The sequence below is a fragment of the Rhineura floridana genome, chromosome 1, assembly GCF_030035675.1.
Source record: "Rhineura floridana isolate rRhiFlo1 chromosome 1, rRhiFlo1.hap2, whole genome shotgun sequence".
Lineage (NCBI taxonomy): Eukaryota > Metazoa > Chordata > Lepidosauria > Squamata > Rhineuridae > Rhineura > Rhineura floridana.
In genome coordinates, this window is record NC_084480.1 from 166961641 (window position 1) to 166976029 (window position 14389).

The following is a 14389-nucleotide window of genomic DNA, read 5'->3' on the forward strand; positions in this document are numbered from 1 at the left end:
AGGAGAGACTAGAGGCAGAGATGGAAAAGACAGAGGGATGAGCCATTGCCCAAATCCACCAAAGGGCATAGACAAACACAGACGAAAGTTATGTTTTAAATGCAGCTCTCCAAACCATCTTCAAACAGATTGCCCTAGGTGTCAGACTAGAGCAAAGCCTGACTTTAAACAAAGGCAGACTGAAAAGGCAAAAACAAACGCTTCTAGTTACCATGTGTTTGATGAAAGGAAAGATGATTATAAAAACAGATTTTTAATCAATTGACACTGTACAGGCCACCTAATAAAAGATAAAAAATTGTTTAAGTATTTTAAAAACTTTAAACAGGAAGTAAAAACTGCCTCCGGAGATAGTTTTTATTGTCAAGGAATAGGCTCAGTGCAACTGCTTTGCAAAATGCCAAAGACAGCTTGAACTTAAAAACTGCCTATATGTTCCAGATTTTAAAGACAACTTAATAAATGCTACTAAGATAATGGAACTAGGGGGTTAACTTTATATGAGTGGAGAATTTTGTCACATTCTGGATGAAGGAGAAATTTGCTGCACTGCAAAATTGAAAGATGGACTTTTACATTTAGAATACCTTTATGCATGCAGATATGGTCAAGGAAACCTGTAATTCTGGATGTTTGCCTATTTGGCATAGAAGAATGGGACATGCCAGCTTAGCCAGAGTAAGTGCTCTAGAGAAAGATAATTTGGCTAGAGGCATTAAAATGAGACAATGCAATTGCACAGAGAAATGTGAGTGCTGTATACAGACAAAGAGTGTGAAACCAAAATTTCCTAAGAAAAGTGAGAAGAAAACCAAAAAACCTCTAGAATTAATTCACACAGATCTTTGTGGGCCAATGAAAGTGCCATCCCATGGTGGAAATTTATACATGCTGACTTTTATAGATGACTACTCGAGGTATATTACAATGTACCTGCTAAAAGACAAAAGTCAAGTACTTCTAAAATTGAAGGACTATGTCAGAATTGTGTCCAACAAACTTGGCAGAAAGCCACAGATCATAAGATCTGACAATGGAGGAGAATATGTGTCTAGGGCTAGGCAAAACTTTCTCCGTGAGGAAGGCATAGAACACCAGACTACAGTTTTCTACAGCCCAGAACAGAATGGGGTTGTGGAACGAATGAACAGGACCCTTGGACAAATGATTCGTTCCTTGTTGGAGGATGCACAGTTACCAAAGAAGTACTGGGGAGTAGCTGCGGTTACTGCCACCTACTTGCAGAACTGACTTCCTGCATCTGCAACCAACAAAACGTCATTTGAGCTATGGCATGATAGGACACCAAGCATGTCTCACCTTCGTGTATTCGGGTGCAAGGCCTTTGTGTACATCCTGAAACAAAGGAGATCAAAACTTAACACTGCCAAGGAAGTAATATTAATTGAATATTCTTCAACACAGAAGAGATACAGAGTAAGAGATCCCAAAACTGGCAAAGTTGGAGTATACAGAGCTGTCCACTTTGATGAAAGAAAGTGCGCACACCGTCCAGAAGGGGTGCCACACCAAACAGATGACAGAGAAATGAAGAAGCTGATTTATCCTTCCACCACAAAAGATATAACAATAATATACCTGCAGAGGAAGGTGAGGAGTCTGAGCCAGAACAGGCAACAGAGCCAGAAGGGGCAGCCGAAGTGCCAGCACCCAGACGCTCTGAACTCACCAACAGAGGTGTACCACCAGAGAGACTTGCTTACCTTGTGAGAGATGAACTTCCAGAACCAGAGACCTGGAAAGAGATTGAAGCCTTACCCAAAGCTGAAGCGGAGAGGTGGAGGCAGGCAGCCAAGGAAGAGCTGGAAGCTCTACACAAAAGTAAAACTTGGACAGTGACCAAGCTTCCTCAAGAAAGGAAAGCTGCAGGCTACAAGAGGAAATTCAAGAAAAAGCCAGATGCTAAAGGAAGTGCTGAGAGATACAGGATAAGCCACAAGAAAAGTTCTGTATATCAGTACTGTTACCAGGCCAGATGTGGTGGTAAAAGTGGGATACTTGTGCCGAAAAACCAGCTCACCAACAAAAAAGGACTGGGAAGCAATAAGGAAAGTGGCAAGATATCTAAAGGGCACTATAACCATGAAACTGAAGCTAGCAGCTACCCGAGATCCCAAACTAGTGGGATATGCAAAGGCTACTCGAACTGCTTAAAGACTTAGGCATCTCTATACCTGGGCCTGTTGTGATGCATGAGGACAACCAAGGATGCATCAGACTCATGGAGTCAGAAGGGGTGAGTTCACGAACCAAGCACATAGATGTGAAGCACCATTTCATTAGAGATACCTACCGCAGAGGACTACTCAACATGGAGTATTGTTGAACAGAAGACATGACTGCAGACACTCTCAAGAAGGCGTTGGGCAAAGTCAGACATTGCAAGCTGCAAGACAAGATGAACCCCATGGGCTGAACCAAACACTTGTTGAGAAGGGGGGTTGGAAGTGGGGCAAGAGCAACTCCTGTTTTGTTCTTTTGTTTATGTTCCAGAAGGGAGATAGAGTTAGGGTCCTCCAGATAGATAGGCTTTACTACCTTTACCTGTGATGCTCTGACTGACTTCCTTCCATTGTTAGACTGTCTTAAGGGAAGCTTATCTGCCCCTCCTCCTTCTGCCCTTTCCTCTCTTCTCTTCTCCAACTGTCCGGGAGAGAGGAGACACCTTTGTCTCTGCTCTCTCTCGACTCCCAAGCCTGGGCATTGCGCCTCCAACTTAGTTAGTTAGTTAGAACTAGGTATGCCTTTCTATCTACTATGTATTTCTATAAATAAAGTAGCTTTTCTTATTTTACTAAGTCTTAAATTTCAGTGATCTCAATGCAGGCACACACTGGCACACACACATTTCAGGCCGCTGTTGTTCTCTAATAACAAATATACAAATTTACACAACAACAAGCCTGGCCCTCCATCAGTAAGTATCCCACTTGGTGGCAGGTGGGGTGTTGGGAAGAAAAACAAAAAATCCCTCCTATGCATTTTCACTAGTCCTTGCAGGGCAAAGCAGCACAGCTGTTTGGCCACCAGCCTTGCTGCCTGTTGGACAATGGTGTGTCTGGGTTCAGGCATGCTGTCTCCTGATAGAGGAGCCATGTACCTCATCCCCTGCCACTTTGCAATCTGGCTCTTTGGCCTGTCTTCCTTTGCCATCTTCAACATCATAGTTGTGCTGAAATTGCTGCTGCTGCTGCTGCTGCTGCTGATGATGATGATACAGTTGCCAGCTCAGGCCCTCAGGCTTGTGTGTGGTTGGACTTTGGGGTGTGGTAGTTGTTGCTTTGTAGTCCCCTTCTACTTGGGGAGTAGTTTCTACCCCTTGTCTTCCTTGGGTGTCTGGGCCTTGTTTATCTTCTGCCCTCTCTTTTGCAGCTTTGTAGGCCTCTTGGGTGGTGTCTATTACTCCCCCCAAGAGGTAGTGCTTCATAACATTAACATTAAATAGGGGAGAAGAGGGGGGAATGGGGGGCTTCTTCTAAGGAGCTTTGAGCTATGGCTCTTCCAGTCTACTTCCATCCTTTTTGCTTTCTGGCACAAAAAGAGGAGAGAAGGGCCATAGTTCAGTGGCAGAGAGCCTGCTTTGCAGGCAAAAGTTCCTATTCAATCCCCAACATGTCCAGGTACAAATGGGAAAGACCCCTGTCTGGAGCCCTGGAGAGCTGTTGCTAGTCAGTGTTGACAACACTAAGCTAGATGGAACAATGGTCTGACTATGTTCCTGTCTCCTTCAGGTCAGTTGGCAACCTTTTAAATTTCTGCCTGAAGCCTTGGACAACCATTGCTGGTTTCTTTCAACACTTCTGAGCTGGAGATACCAGTAGTCTGATTCAGTATAAGGCAGCTTCCTATATTCCTTGCACTCCAGTAGGTGTGTATTTTGAAGGCCAGTGTGACAGATTTTGCAGAAAGAACATCAGACCCCTCCTTTTTTCACTAGTTAGGTCTTCCTTGGTGGCCCAGTGTTCTGTTATTTTTTTAAATGGCCTTTGCTTCCCCCACCCCTGGATACCTTCCTTTTATGATGTTTGTTTTCATCCCTTTTAATTAAGCCTCTAATTTCATTTAGAATGTTTTCTGTAGATTCTCAATCATCTTACACACTTGTTCTTCAAGATCTGTTTCCTCCCTTGCATTGAGCAGTGTTATCCTAAATAAAATGTCAGCTACAATTACTTCCTTGCCCAGTTTGTAATTGAACTTCAGAACATACTTTTGTAACCTCAAAGTCATTCTTTGCAGCCTGGCTTGTACTAATGGTTTTCTCATGATACTCTCCAACAGTCGGTGATCAGTTTCTATTGTTACAGACCTGCCATAAATGTATTGGTGGAACTTTTCACATCCCACGACAATGGCAGACTTCTTTCTCTGTGTGTCTGTCATTAAGCATCATGCATACTTGTCTCAAAGTATTGCCATACTGGTGTATTTGCAATGAGGTTTTTCATCCGCTGTCTTATAGCTGTCATCTCATATCCATGCTGTGTTCTTTTTCAGCAGCTCTCACAGTGGTGCCTTTTGTGCTAGTTCAAGTGATGACTTTGCCAAGCAATTAAACATGCCCATCACTGTTTCTAATCCCACCTTGGTGCAAGGACTTTCTACTTGCTGCACTGTTGCAATGTTTTCTGGATCTGGTTTTATGCCTGTTGGAAGTGTTGGGATGCAACTCAACTTGAGTAGGTTTGTGTGGGAACAAAGTGGAAGGATACAGTCCAGTTTCCTAGACTGTCTTTCTAACCTAATCTGAACGCAGAGCTTGGAAAAGTTACTTTTTTGAACTACAACTCCCATCAGCCCAATCCAGTGGTCATGCTGGCTGGGGCTGATGGGAGTTGTAGTTCAAAAAAGTAACTTTTTCAAGCTCTGTCTGAACTGACCTTCCTTCAGATGTAAACTGATATTTTCTGGGTTGCTGACCTCTTTTCCTATTTCTTCTTTGTCCTGATTTTGGGAGAAGAGACATCTTCCTATTGTCTGTCTCCTGTATGGCTCTTTGCAGTCCCAACTTAGCTAGGGAAACTGGATGGGACTAACTATCCCCTGTGGAATGTTCCAAGTTAAAAGGTACCTGGAAGGAGGTTTATTGAAAATCCTGTCTCAAGAAGAACCTGGAGCCGAGGACCAAGAAGCTCCAGCACAATAGGCATGTGAGTATTCAAAACCTATGAGTATTTTTATGGCATGTCTAAATGATAAGGATCTGAATGAATGCCTGGAATGTGAGACTGCTAAAGAGATGTGGGGAAATCTTAAGAAAATGCCTCAAAAGTCTTCAAAAACATATGTTATGTTCATGTATAAAAAGCTGTTTACACTGAGAAAAGCTACTAATTGATCTCTTAAACAGCATCTAGACAAATTCACATCTTTAATCCAAAAGCTGGAAAGATGTGCCCAATTTATAACTGAGGAACAAAATTTAGCAACTCTGTCTGCAACCCTTGAAACTGATCTAAAATTTAAAATGATTGTGTGCATTCTGCAACAATCAGGAAAATTGTTCCAAGAATCTATGCTATAGCATCTCTGAAGGAATTTGATTTTAAACAGAAAAATAGTGAACTAAGTGGACCCAGTGAAAATGTTAATGAACTGTCTCACAGAAAAAGCACAATTTAATAAACCGTCTCACAGACAAAGGACGATGCCCCTAAGACAACAGGCCAGCAGTAAAGCAGAGAAACAAGACAGACAATGTTTTTCTTGCAGGGAGAATATGCATCTTTTCAAAGACTGCCCAAGGAAACTTAGAGCACAGAAGGGCATTTTAAAGACAAGAAAACATATCCAAAACAGAAAGGGAAATAGTCTAGTTTTAATATTTCTGATTAGGAAATGATCAAAACAAGTGGCAGAATTCTTCTTGACTCTGAGGCAAGCTCTCATGCTTTTAACAATAAAAATGTGTTTAAAAATTTGAGACTTTGTTCAAGAAAAGTTTGTCTTCAGGACAAATGCACTGAAGCAGAGGCAATAGGGAATGTAAATGCCAAAAGGCACTAAAGAGCTTGAACTCAAGGAGTCACTGTTCATACCTGAATTTCAGGACAGTTTAGTGAGTGTTCCTACCATCATAAAATCTGGGGATCATTTGCATTTCCAAAATAATATTTGCAATATTTTTGATGGAGATGAAATTTGCTGCACAACAAGGTTCAAAGGTGGACTTTTGGAACGGCAATGTTATCCACCTATGCATGCCAGTAATGTTAGAGATGAATGTGGTGTTGGCTGTGCTTGTATCTGACACAGAAGATTAGCGCATGCCAGACTTTCTAGAATTAATGCTCTAGAAAAGGACAGTTTGGCTAGAAGCATAAAAATTGAAAAATGCAAATCTATGGAAAAATGTGAATGTTGTTTGAAAGCTAAGAGCACAAATCCAAGGTTTCCAAAGAAAAGTGAGAGGGAAACTAAAAGGCCTCTAGAATTGATTCACAATAATTTATGTGGACCCTTAAAGACCCCCTCACAATGCAGAAATTGTTATTGATTATCTTTCATTGATTATTATTCAAGATATACTGTTATGTACCTGTTCAGAGTCAAGTACTTCAGAAATTCATAGACTATGTCAGAACTGTCTCTAATAATTTTGGCTACAAGTAAAAAAATACTGAGATTGGACAACAGAGGGGAATTTGTACCCAAAACTATGCAGGTATTTTTGAGTGAGGAAGGGATAGAACACCAGACTACTGTCCCACATTATCCACCACAGAATGGGGTCACAGAATGCTGGAACAGGTCCAATATGGAAATGATTCACTGTTTATTAGAAGATGCGTAGTTACCACAGAAGTACTCGGGGGAAGCAGCGGCTACTGCCACCTGCCTGCAGCATTGGCTTCCTACAACTGCAACCAACAAAACACCATTTGAACTGTGGCATGGGCACCTACCAAACATCTCACACCTCCGTGTGTTTGGATGCAAGTGCTTCGTGCACATAGCAAAAGAAAAGAGGTCCAAACTCGACAACACTGCAAAGGAGGGAATATTTGTTGGATATTATGCCAAGCAAAAAGGGTACAGAGTAATAGACCTCAAAACTGGAGTTGGAATACACAGAGCTGTTAACTTTGTAGAATGAAAGTGCACACAGCAACCAGGAGGGGTGCCACTTCAAGTAGATGGCAGCAATGATGAAGAAGAAGCAACTGATCTATTTGTCCACAACAAAAAGAATGACAGTAATGTACACGTAGAGGAAGAGGAGGAATCTGAGCAGGAAGAAGCATTGGAGCAAGAAGGGGCAGCCAAAGCACCAGCATCCAGACCCAGCAACAGAGGTGTGCCATCAAACAGATCCACCTATCTTGTAAGAGACGAACTCCCAGAGCCAGAGACCTGGCAAGAAACTGAAGACCTACCCAAGGATGAAGCTGAAAGGGGGAGGCAGGCAGCCAAGGAAGAACTGGAAGCCTTACACAAAAATAAGACTTGAACATTAACCAAGCTTCCTCATGGGAGGAAGTCTGTGGGGTGCAAGTGGATCTTCAAGAAAAAGCCAGATGCTGAAGGAAATGTTGCAAGATACAAGGCAAGGCTCATTGCAAAAGGGTACTTCCAGAAGTATGGAGTAGACTATGATCAAATGTTTGCTCCTTTAGTTAAACTCGACTAGTAGAACTCTTCTGAGTGTGGCTGCCAGCAAGAAATGCAGGTGGAACACATGGACCTAAAAACTGAATTGCTGCATGGTGAAATAGAAAATGAAATACACATGCACCAACCACCAGGGTTTGGAGCTCAAGGAAAAGAAACCCTAGTGTGCCAACTACAAAATATCCATCTGTGGACTTAAACAGGCTGCCAGAACGTGGAATGAGAAACTAAACAAATTACTCCTAAAAGAAGGCTTTGTACAAGCTGTAGTGGAACCATCTTTGTACAGTAGATTCAGAGATTAATAGATGGACATCTTTTGATTTATGTAGATTATCTGCTGTAAGCTTATGAAAACCCACAGGACAAGCAACAGTTAGTAAATCATCTGAACAAGGAGGTTGAAGTAACGTGCCTAGGTGATGTCACTCAGTATCTCAGAATTCAAACTGAAAAAGAAGATGGATCCTTCTTGCTGAACCAAAGACAAAAGATCCAAGACCTTCTTGAGAGTCTAGGACTGAAGGATGCACATCCTACACCTACTCCAATGGATAGGATAGGATCCCTGAAACCAGACACCAACAACCAACCATGGGAAGACCATGGAAGCTACAGACAAGCCATGAGGAAACTCCTGTATATTAGCACTATTTCCAGGCCAGACGTGGTGGCAGAATGAGATACTTGTGCAGGAAAACCAGCTCACCAACCAAGAAGGATTGGGAAGCAGTCAAGAGAGTGGTGAGGTACCTGAAGGACACTGCAACCTTAAAGCTGAAGTTACCTACTACCAAAGATCCCAAGCTGGAAATCTAGATTAGATTCTCTGTAGAAACAATAGTAGCACAGGAATCAAGCAAAGTAAGAAGAACACCAACATACATACAAAAATGTAATTCTCCATCTTTGGAGATGGCAGGTGTTGCCACCACTCACCATATTCTCAGAGGCACGTTACCAAATTCTTCCAAGCTACACAGGAAGTAGATTGGACTGTGAAAAACCAACCCAAATTGTTTTTGCATTTTGACAAATCTGTAGGGCAGTCCAATACCTCAGAGAGGAGGTCAGGTCTCCTGCTCCCATGCTGCATTCACTATAGCTGCCCAATTTCCCTGCTTTTTAAAATTTGATAGAAATATCTGTGGGCTATAGGTATGTTCTTAAACCTCAAGGTTTTTTTGCCTATTAGTGAATTTCTCTGCTTTTTAATCCAGGAGGTAGGAAATGGGATCCTGTGCGAGTTTGCTGAGAATGGATTGATCATTTGCATGCTTATTGTGTTCAGTGGGATTTATTCCCCTGCAATCATGCTTAGGATAGATGAAACAGACCACAGGGGATGGGGAAGGGAAGAGGAGGGAGAGGAGGAAGGGTGGAGGGGAGGAGGGGAATGGGAATAGGAAGGAGGGGGAGGGGAGAAGGACAAGTTTGATCATTTGCATGTTTATTGAGTTCAGTGGGATTTACTCCTGTGCAATCATGCTTAGGATAAGTAAAACTGACCAGGGGGGAGGGAGGGATGGCTGGAGTGGGCAGGGAAGGAGGAAGAAGGGAAAGGGGGGGAGGAAGGGAGAGGAGAGGAGAGGGGAAGGAGGGGAAAGCCAGGCCTGATCATTTGCATGCTTATTGAGTTCAATGAGATTTACTCCTATGTAATCATGGTTAAGATAGGTAACCCTGACCATGGGGGAGAAGCAGAGGGAGGGGAGAGAAGAGGGAAGGAGAAAGGGAGGGGAGAGGGGAGCAGAAGGCGGGGATTGGAGAGGGAGGGGCAAATGAAGGGGAAAGGGAGGGCAAGTTTGATCATTTGCATGCTTATTGAGTTCAATGGTATTTACTCCTGTGCAATCATGCTTAAGATAGGTAATACTGACCGGGGGAGGGGAGGGGGAAGGAGGGGAGGGGAGGGGGAAGGAGGGGATTGGAGGGGAAGGGGCAAGAGGGAAGGGATAGGAAGGAGGAGAAGGGAGGGTGGGTTTGATCAGTTGCATACTTTTTGAGTTCAATGGGATTTATTTCTGTGCAATCATGTTTGGAAATGGAAATGGACTGCCTTCAAATTGATCCCAACTTATGTTGACCCTATGAATAGGGTTTTCATGGTAAAAGGTATTCAGAGGTGGTTTTACCATTGCCTTCCTTTGAGGCTGAGAGGCCGTGACTGGCCCAAGGTCACCCAGTGAGCTTCATGGCTGTGTTGGGATTCAAACCCTGGTCCCCCAGGTCGTAGTCCAACTCTGACCCAGGGAAGGGGCAGGGAGGGGAGGAGGAGGGGGAGGAGAGGAGATTGGGTGGGTGGGCACTGGGCAGAGAGGAAGCCCCTTTCCTTTCCAAACAAAAATATTGTGAACAGTATCATTGCTTTTCAGGGTTTCCCCAAACATTTTATTCCACAGCAGGCACATGTAGCCTCCCACCCAAATTTAAACCAAACCTGTCCCAGGCCACATCCACACCAGACCTTTATTTCACTTTGGACAGTCATGGCTTCTCTCAAAGAATCCTGGGAAGTGTAGTTAGTGAAGGGTGCTAAGAGTTGCTAGGAGACACCCTGTTCCTCTCACAGAGCTTCAATAAGAGCGGCTGACTGTTAAACCACTCTGGCCACTGGAGCTCTCTCAGGGGAACAGGAGTCTCCTCTCAGCACCCTTCACAAACTACACTTCCCAGGATTCCCTGAGGGAAGCCGTGACTGTCTCATGTGAAATCAAAGTCTGGTGAGGGTGTGGCCCCCTGATTAGGCAAGCCCAGCAGCTGTGAGTCTGGCTTTTAGAACACTGACAGTTGGTTCTTACTGAGCATGCCTAACATTATCATTCAGTTCAATGCAAAATTTATTAAATTAATTAAAAATCAGCCAGGCATTTTGTTAACTTTTAAACTACAGATGAAGAAGGTCAACATATGGGGCAAGGCCAGTGACAGGATTACGGGTACTCTGTGGCTGATTTTTAATGAATTTCAACAGATTATGAGAAAAAAGTCCAAAAGGGGTCTGGCGTGTTTTTATCTCTCTTTAGACTTTGAACTCTCTATTGTTTTTGACTGTTTTGTTTATCGCCATGAAAATTGACAGGGTTGTTAAGCAAGCGTTCAGGAGTATAAGTTTTATAAGGTTTTGTTTTCAAATGAGCTTATGGGAAGCATCAGAATGGGAAGGGGGTATTTTCAATTTAACATTGCGGAATGCGAAAAATCCCCGCTGGCTATAGTAACAGCCACTCTTGTGGCTGTATAAATATAACATGCTATCAACTCCAATTTGAATCTTGTGTGGGTTGAGCTTCAAGTTTATCTCTCTGCATCTGTCCAGTAATGCTGTGAGATTGTCCTCATGCGCTTTCCATGTGGCCGCATAGATTAATATGTCATTTATGTTCACTTCATGCCTTGCAGTCCTTCAAGAACCAAATGTGCCTTCTTATGGAAGATGTCCTGGGTGGACAAAATCCTGAACGGCACCCAAGTGAATCTCTATCTTCCAAATGGCGAGTTGAATGTGGTTAGCCAACTGCTTTTCCTATCAACTTGTAGCTGCCAGTTGGTCAATTGAGCATCTAGCACACTGAAGAATTTTGCCTTGGAAAGCTTGTATGTGATATCCTCTAATTATGGGAAGTTGATAATGTTCCCTCACAATAACTTGGCAGAAATCTCTGGGATCTAGGCAAATTCTGAGTTGTCTGGTGCTTTTCTTTTCAGTTGCTACCATAGAGCTTAACCATGGAGTGGGCTCTTCCACTTTCTTGATGATTCCGATCTGTTTCATGAGCTTGAGTTCTGTTTCCATCCTGTTTCCAGGTGATATTGGGACTTTTCTAGGTTTGTGTATGACTGGTATGACACATGGCTGTAGTTTAATTTAGCACAAGCCTGGTAGACATCCTAGACATAATATGACATCTGAGAAAAACTGTAACTTTTTGCTTAAATATTCATGTTTTGGTGCTATCAATCTCACAATCTCGATTATTTTTTATTTCTGGCATTGTTGTGTCCCAGGTTGGGGGGGGTGGCTTGGAGGAGGAGGACACCGACTTTGAGGACTGGGTCAACCAGCTGAGAGAGGAGAGCGTGCAGAATGCGCAGTCACCTGCCCCCCCCATGGATGCACAGCACAAGCTGTCCGAGACTGCTACTATGGCCACACACTCCTCGCCCTCATCTGAGGTGCTGCCTTGTCATAAAAAGAGAAAAACGCACAGAACCGTGTGCACCTGGATTTTTTGCCTTCGGACAGGACAGGCATGTTGCAAATCCTAGTATTGTTCATGCTGGAGTATCTATCACATTAAATTCCAACATATGCATATTGCTGTGGGTTTCACATTCTAATGTGCATTTCCCCACTACTTTTAGTGGATGTTCTCCATATCCAGCTAGTGCTGGGAATCCTTACCTTTCCAGCTCTGTCTCTTTTGCATCCACATCCCAAAATATTTGTAATCATATACAGTTGACTAAACTGCAAGTTCCTTCTCAGGTTGCCCACCTTTATGTTTACATATGCTTCATCTAGTTCCTTGTTCCCCAATGTGACTTTTGCTAAGCAGAGTTGATCTAAGTCATTTGATATTGTAATATTATCCTTACTTTCCTGTTATCATGTTTACCCTCTTCTCTCTGGTATCTTTACTTTGTACATTTTGGCAAAATGGTCTTTTTGCAGTAATTGCATATTTTGCCCCATGCACAGTCATTTGTTTGTTATTTGTATCTTTTTTCAAACTATATGTACTTTCCCAGGTCTGTTTTGCAAGATTTGCATTTGCACTGTTGTCATTTCTTGAGCTCATGCAATCTTTATTGTAACCTCTAACGTTAACCTCTTCCTGCAACAATTTCTCTTATATATCTTTGGAGTTTGACTCCATCAAGATTCTGTCTTTTATCATGTCATCTGCATCATGAAATGCACCCTCACTTGCAATTAGACATAACTGTGTTACCCATTCATCTATGGACTCTGCTTGTGCTTGTTGCCTTTCATAAAAGGCTGTAAAAGGCTTGTTCTGTACAGAGACATTCTTAAGTGGAGTGCAATTTGCTTCAAACTTTGCAAACAATATTTTAGGTTTCTTTTTGGCCATGGTCCACTTGCAGTCTATCATCTAGAAATACCGCTGCCCTTCTGGCATTTTTTTGATGTTTCTGCTGAGTCCTGAGTCTTATTCTAACACTACGTTATGTTCTGCTGTGGGTGCTGTGCAGGAAGGAATGGACATACCCTCTGAGATTGCCAAGTAACAAAGAACACTTTACTTTGATACATCTTATGTAGCTCTATTATCACTAGCACCAACTAGTAAGATTAACTATAACTGCAGCTACAGTTACTTTACAACTACCAGATCCCATATATTACAGTCAGGAGAAAAGCTTTCTATACCTGGGACTCATCCTGTGATTCCTCTGCACAGTTCACACTCATGAGAGCTGCCAAGCGCGAGAACCTCTTACTGCTTCTAGCAAGATCCATGCTGAAGAGCTGCCACAGCAGGGAAAGGCAATGACCTTGCTGGTAGAGAATAGCTAGTTTCTTCTCCCTGCTAGAAAAGATACCATAAGAGTACAGAGGATCAGAGAACCTCCTCATCTCTCTGACCACCCTGCGAGTTACTAGCTGTGAGATCATCTAGGATGTTCCAATATGGTATTGCAGCAATACAAGATTATAGCTGTCTTTGTGAGGTTTATACACATCCAGGTCCATGTTGTCCCTCTCTGGAACCAATCCTGTGTAAGGTCTGTAGCAATAATGGGGTCGTGTGGGTTTCTTTTGCCTTCCCTCAGCATATATTAGTACATACCAGGCTGGATAGCAAAAAGTGAAGGCTTGTTGAGCCCATGCATGGCTATCAGTTTGGTTTTGGCTTGGGTGCATCTGAAGTTGTGCCGGCCTGTTCTAGATTGAGATGGAACCATATGTGGGTTCATAAAACAGACTGTCACTGTCTTAACATGCCTGCGCATAAGGGCCAATCCCCATTATAGCAGCCTAGGACAGGGTTGGGTGTGAGACAAGAGCCCTCGAAAAAGTGTCTGGAAGGTGGCAGAGAGTGCCAGAAGAGGGAACTATAGTAAAACCCTTACGTGAGATAAAATAACACTAACATATTATCATGTATCTGAAAAGTTGGCCAAAACAAGAAATAAGCTGCACTGGGAGATGGTTTCCCTGAAATTGAGAGGAAAATTTTGAGAATATAGTGGGATAACTGGCCTCCTTTCAATAGGGTTCTATGGACTTAATGGCTGCCAAATGCACCTGGAATGACAACACAGAAAAATGGTTCTCCTTCAGGTGGATGATGGACTCAAAGGACAGGATTCCAATACATATCTAGAGTAGCTGCCCTTTGGAGAAAGTGTGGCAGTTTATTGGCATTACTAATGGGCTGAAATTTTGGCCCAGCTTTCTTTGGTAATTTATGGGGGTGGAAAAAAATGTCCACAAAGACTGTGTGGAGGCAGGAGAAATTACCTTGAAATTTTCAAGTGGGATTGGTTTTTAACTTAAGTTGATGAAATGTTCTTGCACCTAACTACAAAAGAGTCTTGCAGTTCTCCATTGCCCCCCAACCCTGTTGTGTTTCCTGGAGTGTCCATGAAATGGCTTCCATGGATGGGGCTGGGAAGTTAAAGTGAACCACAAGGCTCTTCCTAAAGTGAAATGGGGGGGGGAGAGAGAATAACTGGTAGGGCTGCAAAGCTGCAGAAAGTGATGAGGATCTTTAAGGTGAGGAAATTT

At 42.9% G+C, this 14389-nt stretch overlaps 1 protein-coding gene across 8 annotated transcripts in view; it reads right to left on the reverse strand.

Annotated features, from left to right (window-relative positions):
* Positions 1-14389, reverse strand: part of ADCY10 (adenylate cyclase 10) — a 230898-nt gene that overhangs the window by 53520 nt on the left and 162989 nt on the right. For 6 of the 8 annotated variants that reach the window (XM_061584558.1, XM_061584533.1, XM_061584552.1 and 3 more), the window contains exons 20-21: positions 13028-13187; positions 1321-1356 (exon numbers count right to left, since the gene is read on the reverse strand). In XM_061584558.1, the coding sequence (XP_061440542.1) occupies positions 1321-1356; positions 13028-13187 (196 nt within the window). The remainder of the gene's footprint in view (positions 1-1320; positions 1357-13027; positions 13188-14389) is intronic. The other 2 variants (XM_061584568.1, XM_061584544.1) reach the window with 1 other exon arrangement.